The sequence below is a fragment of the Varanus komodoensis genome, unplaced genomic scaffold (assembly GCF_004798865.1).
Source record: "Varanus komodoensis strain SLA01 unplaced genomic scaffold, ASM479886v1 scaffold44_3, whole genome shotgun sequence".
Lineage (NCBI taxonomy): Eukaryota > Metazoa > Chordata > Lepidosauria > Squamata > Varanidae > Varanus > Varanus komodoensis.
The window spans coordinates 5,127,829-5,141,347 of record NW_025336010.1 but is presented as its reverse complement, the minus strand read 5'-3'; the positions used below and the strand labels follow the sequence as shown (position 1 = coordinate 5,141,347).

The following is a 13,519-nucleotide window of genomic DNA, read 5'->3' as shown; positions in this document are numbered from 1 at the left end:
CTGATCCACAGATAATTAAGTCTTGCCAAGCTTCTCATGTTGTCCAAATCTGGCAGAGTGGCTTTTTGGGATGGTGAACAAAATTACACAGAACCCATTGCCTCTTTGAAGGGTTGTTGGGTGATTAGTCACCCTAAAAAGCTGCCCTTACAAGGTTCTAACAGCATGAAAAGCTGTGCTGGACTGGCAACCTACAGTCCATCGGTGCTACAACTTACAGTAGTGTAGTGGTTAAGAATTGTAAATCATTACTACTATGCAGTCCCCTCTGATGGGAATGAAACAGAAAAGATCCCATAGAAGGAGAAAAAGATGCTCATTGCTGCTGGGGAGAAAGAAAGGAACAGTACACAATGAAATGGTTTCACCAAGCCTTTGGCTCTTAATATTTGCTTGGCCTGTTTTAGAGAAAGTTCTGTTTTTATTCTGATTTGTTTGTATTTGATTTTATCTAATTGTGCCTTCACGTGCAGAGAATTGATAAATACATCCAATTAACCATAAAAATAAATACTTGGTTAAAATTGTGAGTCAACTGATCAGATAAACAGTTGTCCTCAATAAGGCAACAAATTATTTAAATTGTTTCTTTTAAATGTTTGTACTTAAAAAAAACACTGGGCAATAGCTGCTATTTCAGAAGAATTCCTCCGTCTGATCACACAAGAGGGAATGCTTCTTCTAAGAGGGTATCACATGTCCATAACAGACTGAAGCACTTCCTCATCATGACAGGCATGTAACTAGTAGTATTTGCAAAGCATTCATAACACTAAATTATGACTCGTACCCAAGAGTCAGGTGAGATTTCAGAATTGAAGGAAATTATGCCTATACGTCTTATTTAAATGTAGCTAAAAGCTAATATGACTATGTGGTTCAGGGACAAAGCAAGCTCCCACCTGAGCACCGGAGCTTTTTGCAGGCGTTGGCTGTGTATCTGCAAAAATTTCTCCATTCATAAGGATTAGAAAATCAACAACTCAGATTCTTCATAGTGTGTTTTCAGACTGTCAATTTTTCCAAAAACTTCTGTATGACACAAACTTTATGGAAAGACTGACATTGCCAAGACAAAAGGAAAGATGTGCGTTAAAGGAAGTCAAACGCACATCAAGAAAAAAGAATAGTCATTATGTCATTAAATAAACTGAAAAATACATGTAAACTACTTGTATAATGTTTGATATCATAAGATTCCCTGAGTGCGTCACTTATTAGAGTTTCAACACAGGATTATCCTGTGGATCTAAACTGCAAGCACAGCTAAAGGAAGAGCAAGAGAGGGTCTTGACCAAATGAGGTGCCTATGCTTACGAAATAGGAATCAGAACAAAATTCAGTTCATGTGGTAGGAACTGTGAGGGCTGAGTATGCAGTGAGACAGGCAGAATTACAAGCTCTTAGACAGAGAAAACTGCAAAATGAAGAAATCAAGGAATTGCCCTGGCAGTGGTGATGGGAGACCTGGCTGCCAAAGGTCATTTCACAAGGTGCTCATCTTCAAAACCCATTCCCCCACCACAAGGATTCTGTCAACAGTGCTGACTCCCCCTTCCCCACCTAGGAAAACTCAGGGCTGAGCAGGAAAAACTGAATTCAGAGAATAAGCATCACAGAAAGAAAGTTGGCGCTTGCTGATTTCCACTCTACAGGACTTCTTTACACATCTTAATTGTTGAACCTCAGCTTGTTCTTGTGGTACTGTGAATATTTCTCTTAAGTCAATTAAATATTCAGTAAGTCCAACCTTTACATTAAAAATAATTTTGTGGAGGAAATAAAGAAACTACTCTGTTGGCACACACAGACACACCCTTCAAATCCAGTTCTGACCACCAGTTAAGTTTACCAAAGAGAAACCTTCCAAATATGTTGATCCATATCTTAGGACATTCTTCTTGCTCTCTTACCTTGCCATGATGGATAACACCCTGAAAGACAAACTTGCCCCATCTGCCACATGGACCAAAAGATGAACGAAAATCTTCAAATATGGATGGCAAACCCAAGATGGACTGGTTTGCTACAAGTCTTCACAGAAAGATGGGCAGTCTTCTGTGCAATAAAAGAGAAACAAAGATAGGAAGAAAACAGAATGGTAGTAGATGCATTGCCCTTTCAATGGATGAAAGAGATAAAATATACATATTAGGCCCACAAGCTTTAAATAAGAATGTCTATTAGATTTAGCTATAATCCTGTGTACACTTAGGGTAAGGTTCGCTGAACTCAAAGGTGCTTAATGCTGAATATAAATATACAGGACTGCCTTGTAAGTGGATTAATGAGGTAAGGTAAATTTTAATTGACAAAGCAGAATGTTAAGGGCACATTTATTTCTAAGACTATTCTGGTTGCTATTGATAACTGTAACACGAAATGCACAAGAAAATATTAAAGCTAGCCTTTTTTCCAACATGATAGTTTTGCTTATTGTATCTCACTTTTCTTTCCATGTCTCAAAAAAAAATCCCCATAAGTAACATTATTTTATCATTTACACATTTGCAGTTTAATAAATTAATCATACCAACAGATTAAAACTATTTAACAAAATATCTCATATATGTATATAAAATTCTGCAACAGGCCTTTGGGTCTCTTCCTGAAATCTAGGCTATGTGAGTTAATTCTCTGACACCTGTGTTGCTGTGTCCCTAACAAGCTTGCAACATTTTAGGAGTTCATTATGCCAAAGGCTTATCTAAATATATTCTTGGAAAAGCAACATCTAAGATACTGTCTCTAGATTTCTCTGATTGCAACTTGAAATACTCTACTGATCAGTCCTGGATAATTTAAAGTCCAAAGGTTCAGTATGTCACAGAAAATGTCATCAGAATTCTTAGTTTTTGAACGGCAATCAAAAAAGTTAAGCCTGCATTCACCCTACTATGAATACCTGGGCACACTTTGGAAGGACCTCTCCAATACTGCCTCTTGAAAGAATCCAGAATCTTCCCCCTAGTAACTCCAAAGGGTTCATATAACCTATAGGGCACAACTTCCCATTGACTGAAAGAAAACAGTAGCTCTGAATCATGAAACTAAAACTTTACATTCAGTTTTGGTGAAACCATTCATGTTATGCTTTAAGGCTATATTACTTTAGGTACAGAGTGGAAATTCAGTTTAATATAGAGTATGTTTTTATTAGCCTCTTTTTGGGGTTAATAAAGCTTGAGGTTAATAAAGAAAGCATGCCTTTTTCTTGTTAGACACCTGCCTATCAATGGCCCATCACAACAGCATAGCATTTTTTAAAATTCTGGTTTATTGTGAGTAAGGCAGCAAACTAGTGCTGCTCACTCAATTGCTCCTGCAGCATATTGTGACCCTTTTCATCCATGGTTTGGCTAGCATTATGTGCAAAGGTTTGCTTCATAAAACTCATAAAACTCTTCTCATCATTACACATAGCCAAGGTCAATAGTATGATTGTAATAGTCCAGCCAACAAGAAGAGATGCATAGAATTTGATGTATCGGACAAAATCCAAATTGGATAGTCAAATATTTTGTTAAGTATTCAAGATCACAGAAATTACTGAAAAATAGCTATTTTAATAAAATGTTCCTTGGCTATACTTCATCAATGCTTATTTTACTACTAGCACAATCATGAGTACTGCGACCTAGTAAACAGCACAAGAATTAAAGACACATACATTTTGGAATCTAGCTGAGGGAATCTACTTTGCAGATTGCCAACTCCTTAAGAGGGGCCTGTTCCCTTTCTGATTATGAAAGTATCACAAAATCACAATATTATTAGCATCATTATTAATAGCAGAACACTGTTTTGAATCATCTTCGCTTGAGATTTTAAGAACTGATAATCTTTCAATGGGTGGCACTAACCTTGTGACCAGCCTCTTGTACAAATTCCAGTTCCCCCACCAGGATAGCACTGCTGACAAACAAGAAGCCTTTCTTGTAGGCTATTACTGGAATACCTGCAAGAATCTGGAAGCTAGACAAAAACCCCACTGATGAAAATTGCTCGGATAATCTGAGCACAAAGCTTGCTATAGAGAATCCTGTCCCTTGGAACCATTGAAAAAGTCCAGAGGTATCTGTAAGTAGAGCCTATCTACAAGTGTAGTAACCTTTGAAATTTCTTGGAATACATGACAATAGATTTTCCAATAAAACTAATGCAATACTAATATAAAATTAATACAATACTAAATTAATACTGATAATGCAAATCAATCAAGAACTGTCTTATCCATATTTTAAACCAACTAAGTTCCACAGTAGTTAAAAAAATTGACCTATGGCCCAGAATGCCCCCATAAACTCACAGGGTCTGTACAGAGCACTGAGGATGAAAAAGAGAAATCAGGGAATGGCAGTGGGGGACTGAGCTTGCTCTTTCTCTCCCCAAAACAAAACTGCCTCCTGCCTTAAGGATACTGTCAACTCAGACCTCCAGCCATCTTGCCTGATTGGCATTTTGTGCATCTGTTTACAATTCAGTCTCTCTTGAGCAATGAACCACTGGAACAAACGTTGGTTCATATACTCAAGACACATTTATATCTTTCAAGTTTGATAGTCTCAACCCCCTCCACTGGTTTTTTAAAAGGAAATGGAGGAAAATGTTAAAATACAGTAATTCTGTGTCTGTTTTTAAAATTGAGAAAGTTCATGTGCAGAACACAATTCTACCCTCCAAGGGCAGTTTCGCTAAAAGCTCACATCTATGTTTTGAGAGAGGCAAAAAACAACACCTTAATACAATATAACCCTTAAGAGATGAGATACCACAATGAAACTGATATATATGTATGTGTGTGTGTGTGTGTGTGTGTGTGTGTGTGTGTGTGTATGACAATTCACCATTTGAAGGTCAAACCCTACTCATTTTTCTGGAGGGGAAAGGAAAAATACAAACATATTGTGATACACTATCTGAAAAAAGAACTCCTGAATACTAGCTTAAATGAGCAAATACATTCATAGAATTGGGTGATACATAATAAAGTTTAATTTTTCCATATAATGACCAAGTTGATGGAAAGCCAGTTTATGTTTAATTACTGCCTGAACAAATGAAATCCAAATTCTTCCACAAGGCAGAGAGACTATTACTCACAAAAAAGTTTCTCTGATTACCTTGGAAATATATTTCTTCAGGAGCTATCCTTTTGTATCTATCACTGTTTTGAGAAAAAGCAGAGTATAGTTCTTAGTGAGACACTTTCAAGAAAATGAACAGCAATACGGATTAACTACAGGAAGCCTCACATCACATCTCCTAAATGATCAACTGTCTTCTGGCCCTATTTTAGTACCCATTTAATTTTGGGTCTTATTGACTTGTAGGGTTCATTTCAATGTAATGTTCTTGGCTTAACCAACCATAGTTTTATTAAGCCAAGAAGAAGCATTGGGGCCTGCATGATTTTCTTACAGACTAGCGTCAAAAAGCCAAAGGCAGCATACAAAGGGAGGAAGGACATAAAGAGCTTGATTCTCATTCCTACTTAACAGATTATGGGGACTGGCAATGCTAATGCCTTAAACTAAAAACACTAATCCTCAAACAAGTGGTTTGCACAACAGTCATCTTCCACAAGAATTTAAAGGCCATTTAGTTTCCAGTAAAGAAGTCCAGAAAAATGAGGGCAATAGCTACATCGCAATACACGAGCTCCCCTTGCCATAAATAAATAAATAAATAAATCACAATTGGGATGCAACAAAAGTAATTAGGGCACAACATAGAATAGGAATGCAGACATTTGTTACGCAGATCTCATGTTTGGGCTGACAAAACAAACAAATTAGGATGTAACAGCAGCATGTATAAAATGACTACTTTGTCATATGTTATAACCCATTTTATCAGTTGATTTCAATAATGAAAAAAGACACTCTCATTTTTCTCATCCATACATCCATATGTAGTGCCACCAGCACAGATAACTTAATATAGCAATAATAATTTTAGCTAAAATTATTTTGCTAAAATCTGCAGATATTGCTCTTGAATGTTTAATAAATGCCTTTGCTGATTGCAATGAATAATCGATAATCTGAGTAAACTCTCAAATAAATTAAAATGAGCACTGTAAGAGATTCCACTCTGACCCAGCCAGTATACCTGATCACTGCCCTGCAACATCCTGCAGTCAGGGGTGTCTGCAGCCATACCAGGGAGTAGGCATAATGGGAACTTCATTGCTTCCACTAAGAGAAGTCATATTTTAAACTGTGGATCAGCTCCTTCTATACTGCTTTAGCTTTAAGAAAGCCACTAAAGCAATGCATTTGCCAATCTTACACAGCACTTACCTGTAAAAAAGTGCCACTCATTTTGGACCCTTCACCCCCTCTAGCACATGCTGACTACATTGAAGACTGACTGCCAATACACACTGTCGAGCTCATCCATGCAACTGGGTATATGGGAATACCAGCTCATGGAAAACGTTAGCATAAACTGACCTATACACCCATGGAGCCACAGCTATTTCCACGACTGTGTGTAGATTCCCCCTCCCCTGTGTTCTAGGTATGTCTAAAACATAAGGGAAGTCTGGTATCTTAGATTGGAAGAGACAGGGACTGGAAAGAGGAGGGAAAAACCCTTGCACCAAATTCTTTAGTCAGAACCGAGTTTTTTTTTCCTCCTGTGCTCTGAGTTTCTTTTAAAGAGACCAAGTACATAGTCTGGACTCTATGCTTACTCAAGATGTTTAGGCTGGTACTCCAGGAGCAGTCCTATCTGGAGAGGACAAAACTTGCCTCAGTTATCCATGAACTGGTAACATCTAGGATGGACTACTGTTATGCACTGTACACAGGGCTGCCTTTGAAGATTGCTTAGAAATTTCAGCTAGTGTGGACTGTATCTGCCTTGATGCTGGTAAGAGCAGAGGTGGTCGATCATACAGTGCCTATACTATGCCTGCTGTACTCGTTACCAATGCATTTTCAAGTCCAATTTAAAGAGCTGTTTCTGACCTTTAAAATGATTTAGAATCAAATTCCTTGAAGGACCACCTTCCTCCATATCAACCTGCCCATGCTTTAAGAAAATCAAGACGCCCTCAGTTGCACACCCCGAGAGCAGCTAAGTAGGAAAATATATGAGAATGGAACCTTTTTCACAGTGACCCACAACTCTGTAATGCATTGCCAGGAACCTTCACTGAAGACCTTTAGAATGGCTCTGAAAACCTGTTTGTTTACTCCGGCCTTCCCCAATGTTGTGTGCATGCTCTTATTACTGTTTTTTTTTAAGATAACTGCTTTTATGAAATTTCATTGGTATTTTAATGCTGCATGTCTCTTTGGGAGGGCTCCGGTCCCAAGATGCAGCCTAGAAATATTTTAAATGAATGAAACATGATTCATAACATTTCTCAGCAAGAAATATGCATACTGAGCATACAGAGTACCCGCTGCTATTGCCACTGCTACCCCTATGCCCCATGGAGGCAGCTCTGAGAAGCACTCAGCTCAGAAGCAACTCTGCTTAAGTGAGATTCCTCCTGCTGCTGTGATGACTGCTGTATCCCTCTGTCAGCACCTGTAGCAGCAATGCCCAATGATATGCTAGCCTAGAGTGCACTAGTGTGCTTGACAGATAAACTGTCTTCAAAAATTAAGCTACTATGTTGAGTCCATGTACCCTACCCTAAACTCTTTGGAACTGGTTCACCACCCTAATGGAGCCACTCTGCATTCCTCAACTTTGACTATGCTATGAAAAACAAATATGGCGGTATGGAGGGGAGGCACTCCCAAAAGTATTACCATTACTCAGAAAATGCAATCACATCCCTAAATCCTAAGCAAAGGATCCAAGAAAGCAAGAGGGAATATTTAATGGACCATCCTTTACTTCTGAAGAGGGTGAGGATAAAATGGCTTTCTTCCCATTTTAATCCAAAAAGAATAACTGCCCAAGCTGGAAAACACTGCTTCATGCAAAGTAGCTCCAGTGGGGCATGCCTGTAAAACAGAGGGATAAAAAATGGTTCCCTCCTGATCAAGAATCCTATCAGTCTTTTTTTAAGTGCTGTTAAAAATGAGAAATCCACATTGGAAAGGGGTTAATCATGTAGTACTATATAATTCTTAACTATGTTTAAAGCTATCTGAATGATTGAGCAGTAGTGTTTTAAACATAACAACTCCATGACTGCTGATACAATTATTTTATTTGGGGTAATAGTAACTTCTCTCAAATAATAAAAATTTAATCCATGGATAACCTGATAATATAGTTGCTAATGACCAACTTAAAGGCAATCATCTGAATGCAAGTCGTGCTACATTTCAATCTGCAAGATATAATTCTAAATCATTTAAATATTATTTTACAAATGTTGCTTATGGCTTTGTAGCACTGAAGATGCAGCTTTGCAAAGATATTGGCTCTAGACAGTAATTATATCCTCAGCCTAATGTTGCCGTTAATGGACACACACATTTCAATAATTACAATGCCTGAACAAGATAATATGCCTTTATTAGCTGCTACAAAATAAAGCTGAGCCAGAACTGAACTTAGCTAAGCATTTTAAAGATAGATATAGTACATTTTATTAAAACTCTAGCTAAGAGAAGCCACTGAAATCAAGATTTTCCTTGTAACTGCATCGTAAAATAGTTAAGTGTTCATAGAGTTAGCATTCAATATGAAAAAAGTAAGGGTTTGAATTAGGATGAAGTTTTGACATTAATTACCTGAGAAGGTATTATGACACAACTATTACTACAAGTCGAACATTTTCATACTCATTCCTCACCAGGAAAAATGTTCTGTTGGGTTTATCATTTTGAATGTTTAGCTTAACAAATCAGTATGCAGCATTTGGAAGCTTTCCCAGTTCTGTGATATTCACAATTTTAGTAATATACTCTTTGTCTTTTCATTCATGTATTACATTTAACAGTACTCAATCCAGAATGAACACTTTTAGAACACTGTAAGGCACTGTAAGTATCAAACTGGGGCTCTGGAAACAGAGGCTGGGAACATTATTGTTACCACTATTGTGGCAATTTGCAGGCAGAAAGAACTGTTGATTGGACCTCTGCAAACACCAATTGACGAGATGGCTACCTGTAGTCCAGCAGGAATCATATGACATTAGGGGCCAACAGAGATTGGGACCTATATTGCTTCTGACTCAGGTCTAGCTCCTCAAAATGAGCAACTCACTACTCAGAAACAGACTGGGCAGTTCATTGTCCTGCCAAGCACCATCTGCCCAGCTGCATGCAGACTACCAGTCCTGGCATACCATTCACTGTCCACTTTATGAAAGATATATAACCCCCGGTTCCAGCAGGGATTTTGACCTATTTTAATGATATTTTTCTAAGAAAGCATATTATGCATGTGATAACAATACATAACAATACATGATTAGTGTTCTTCCCAAAGAAGATGGACTAATATCATTTAAAAAATTAATATGAATACAAATTGTTCTGTTTTTCCTTTAATTTCAACTGAATTCTTAAATATGCTTGAAGGGCAGTAGAGCCCAAGTTAACTCTTAAGTCATCCTATTGAAAATATCAAAGACAGGAATTCTGTCTTAAAGAACTGAACAAAAGTGGAGCTGCAGCATCTTGGTGACACACTTGTTCCTTTGTTGTCAGATACACCAAGTGAACATTAAGAAATGCATGAACTAAAACACAGCACAGGATAAACAAATGTTTAGTCATTTTTAGCCCTAGTGCCAAGGGTGTTCTGAAATCATGGAGGTGGGCCTCTTCGGAACATGTACAATTTTTACAAAGGTCAGTAATTGTACATCCTGCATGTGCACAAACACAGAGGTACAAGTCAATTCTACCTGTGTCTCCATTCAAATCTAGGCAAGTTACAAGCCCATTGGCAGCCCCGTATATTCATGCAGGCAATCAAATGGGTGCCAAGAAGCATCTGAACTTGGTCCAAAGATTTCAAGGTAAGGATTGCAGGTAATGGGAAAGTAAAATTACACATTTCCAGCAGTATTTAACATCAGAGAATTGCTGTTGTACTAAACAGGAAATTAAAACATTAAGAAAGCCATAGATTGAGTCTTTATTGCAATTCTTAGTTAAATTTTCTAAACTCCAGTTCTGTGGTTACTCATGCCAATTTTCTGTTGGAATTGTTTAAATGTAAACCGATCTTTCTTCTACCAATGTTATTAAACAATCTTGAGGCAGTTCCTTCAGGGCTCTCGGCTATCTGAATACTCCAGGATTCATTCAAATTGTGCATGGTATATTATGTGGTCTGTATCCTCAAACACATAGCCTTAACAACCACTACAGTGTGTCAGAAGAAACATATTTGTTTGGATTAACGTAAGTTGACTAGAGAATTCACGAACACAAGTGATTTTGAACATTCACATGAAGGTATGGAAAATGTTCCAAAATTATAGCATCAACAAAGGATTTCTCTCATTTATTTGAACAATACAATCATAGAAACATAGAAACAGAGCGAGTCAGAAAGGACCTCCCAGGACATCTAGTCCGACCTCCAGGTCTGCTCACAACATGCTCACCATATGCATGTCTAGCCTCATCATCAATGGATGCTGGAGATAGTGAACACATCCATCTATGTATTACACAAGTAACATGCATAATCACCATGTAAATTTCACACATTGCTTGTACAATATACAGAGCCTTTAAGCAGAGAAAATACATGCTGACTGGCCAACATACACATGTGCCCAATTTCAGTTGGATAGTATGTATGTTGCTGCATCATCACTTGAAAGTTATGCACGTTGAACATCTAATGTACAAAATCTACTGTTCATTGTGTCACTTTATGCACGTTTTTCAAGTTATGCTTGTTAGAGCATTTCTCCATTAAACTCATGTTAGCCAACATTATCCAAATATATGAATACTGAGGGGGTTTTTTCTGTCCAACTATTTTATTAGATTATTAAGAATGTCAAACATAACCAGATCACACCCCTATAGGATTGCTTTTTATTCAGCTAGATATGCACAGTAATTCTAACAAAATAGTTCTCAGCTCCTACAACTCCAATTTTTAATATGCCTTTTCAAATGTCTCTATCTGGTTTGCAGTTTTCACATGCATCTATCTATTATAAGGTAAGCAATAAGTCAGTATTTCCAGGACTTCAAACATTATCAATATCAAGTAGCCAAAAACAGCAGTGCTTTTCATTAGGCAAACTCAGCAAATACATCTCCGAGCAGACTTTTGAAATCGCCTTGCTATTTCAAATGCCATTTAGTAAGATTTCTTGTGTATCATGATTGCTACTTACTGACTACAAGCCTCGATATGACACCATGAAAACAGTTTTTAATACAGATGTAAGATGATACTTATTATGCTTTTCAGAATTGCTATGGAAATTCTACAAGAAAAAAAGTACTGAAATTTGGGAGACACACAGTACAAATGTCTGAACAAGTGGCATTTTCTCTCTTCTCACTCAAGACTGATGAAGTCTACCCCATCCACCCCAGAGAGGAATGGAAAGGAACTTGGACCACTCCACCACCCCTACTGAAAGCTCTATGAAGGAGCCTCCTCCACTAGCAACAGCCATTCCTGCAACAAAGGGAGATGAGAGGCTAAGCATGAAAAATAGGAACACTTATTTTTGTTCTTCTCTCCCTATCACTTTTCCTTTGTATATTGTGCCTTTTCAGATTGTACACCTGCAGGGAGGGGACTGCATGTAAGTGGCTCCATCAGCCAATCTGGCTGAGGAGCAGAATAAAGATAATATAAGCAACCAGTATTCCAACAAAGAGCAAGTCGAGGCACAAGGATAACAGATGGACCAAATGTGTAATCTCTTCACATAGTTGAACCAGCATTTAGATTAAAGAAAATGACCCAGTGGCAGCCAGAAATTTATTTCTTTTACAGAATGGAAGCTGTATTCACTAGCATTTGGGTTCATGCACCCTCCCTACTGAATGTGACTTCAAATTCTGATTGGGAAGACAAGTGCAAACCATCATTTGTTGCTTTAGATATAATAGCGAACTGTGGTTGGTCAGAAACCAGGAAGTCAGTTCATTTGAGTGACCGAAGGTGGGAGGAAAGAGGCAAATACGTCCATAGTCCATCTAATGTGAATCAACTGTATGAGATGCAAGAGTTTGTAAGAGTACAATTGTGTACAATGCATCTGTTTATTTCACCATTCATTCTCTCCTTCTGAATGACAGGCTAAGCAGCATTGGTCTTCACTACATTATTAAACATGAATATAATGTATCTTTCTTTGTTAAGTCATAGCTTAGCTATATTTACCTAATTTAGGCAGCAAATACCCTTTCCAACTTTAAGAAGTTTCGCCATCTTAAAACCCCTTGCCTTAAACATTCTGAGGCATAGTTGTACCCATTTCTAGTTAAAATGCTTCTTTAAACTCTAAATGTTGAAGTTAAATGAGAGGCATTTAATGCAATCTGAAAAATATTCAGTTCAATTAAAAATAATTGATGCATGGTGAAATAATTCTTCCCAAAGCTGCTGTAAAATCTTCAAAAAAAATAAAGCTACTTAATAATTTTCATCTCCTACAGGCTAGGGAAGCATTATTGCATATTAAAAATTGGAATTCAGTTTTCCCAGGAGGTACAAGAAAGTTATTAAAACAACCTATTTATTGTTGATATAACTATCCATTTGTGCTACGCAAAAAGTAACGATTTCAGTACATTAAGAATAAAACTAGTTAAGATACAATTAGTATTTCAGTATTTTGATAATTAAAGGTTAGTTGGCTATTCTTTTTCACAGTCCTGTTTGTTGCATCCCAACAATACCTTTAATGAGCAACTAACGCTATTTAAACCCTGATGGCTGAGGAGTTTAGTGACCACTACCACATTACTTCCATTTATCACTGCCTCTTTACCTATAAATTAAAGCAGCCCTCTAGCTATGTTGATCTACTTTATATCAATTTCTTCATCCATATCAGCTGAATATGTATGGCATTAACCTCATTTACTAGTTGAGAAAAGATGAATTAAAATGAGATTCAATTCCTGGTCAAACAATACAATTTGAAATCTGCCTGCTAATTTCCACCACCTGTCAGAACAACAATCCTTTACTTTCTGGTAATAAAATGAGGTATATGTTTCTCCTATGCAGAAACATACACATACAATTAGATAATTAACTACTAAAACCACAAAGCCCATACTCCTGAAGTGGCCTATCCACATATTTCTTGTAGCCCTGCTTTTGCATGTGTTGTATACAGACAGTTTTCTAAACAGAGATTAATAACAAAACCCATGTAGTGAAGTCCAAATTCATATTAATCAAAGATGTACAAATGAGCACAACTATATTCCAGAATGTCTATAGATTTTGCTTACAATGTAAAAAAATTATCAAGATCAACAATTACTCTTCATAGGTGCGCTTGCTTTAATATAAATACACAAAAATATTGTTATGCACAGATTATTACCAAGAAACAAAAGATAGAGAGAGAAAATAAGTGATGTTCTATGAGGAA

The 13,519-nt window shown here is 37.2% G+C and overlaps 1 protein-coding gene across 7 annotated transcripts in view; it reads right to left on the bottom strand.

Annotated features, from left to right (window-relative positions):
* The window catches only part of LOC123030367 (ran-binding protein 17-like), a 163,422-nt gene that overhangs the window by 74,137 nt on the left and 75,766 nt on the right, over positions 1-13,519 (bottom strand). For 6 of the 7 annotated variants that reach the window (XM_044444228.1, XM_044444229.1, XM_044444232.1 and 3 more), the window contains one exon: positions 1,914-2,058. In XM_044444228.1, the coding sequence (XP_044300163.1) occupies positions 1,990-2,058 (69 nt within the window). In that variant the 3' untranslated portion in view covers positions 1,914-1,989. The remainder of the gene's footprint in view (positions 1-1,913; positions 2,059-13,519) is intronic. The other variant, XM_044444231.1, reaches the window with a different exon arrangement.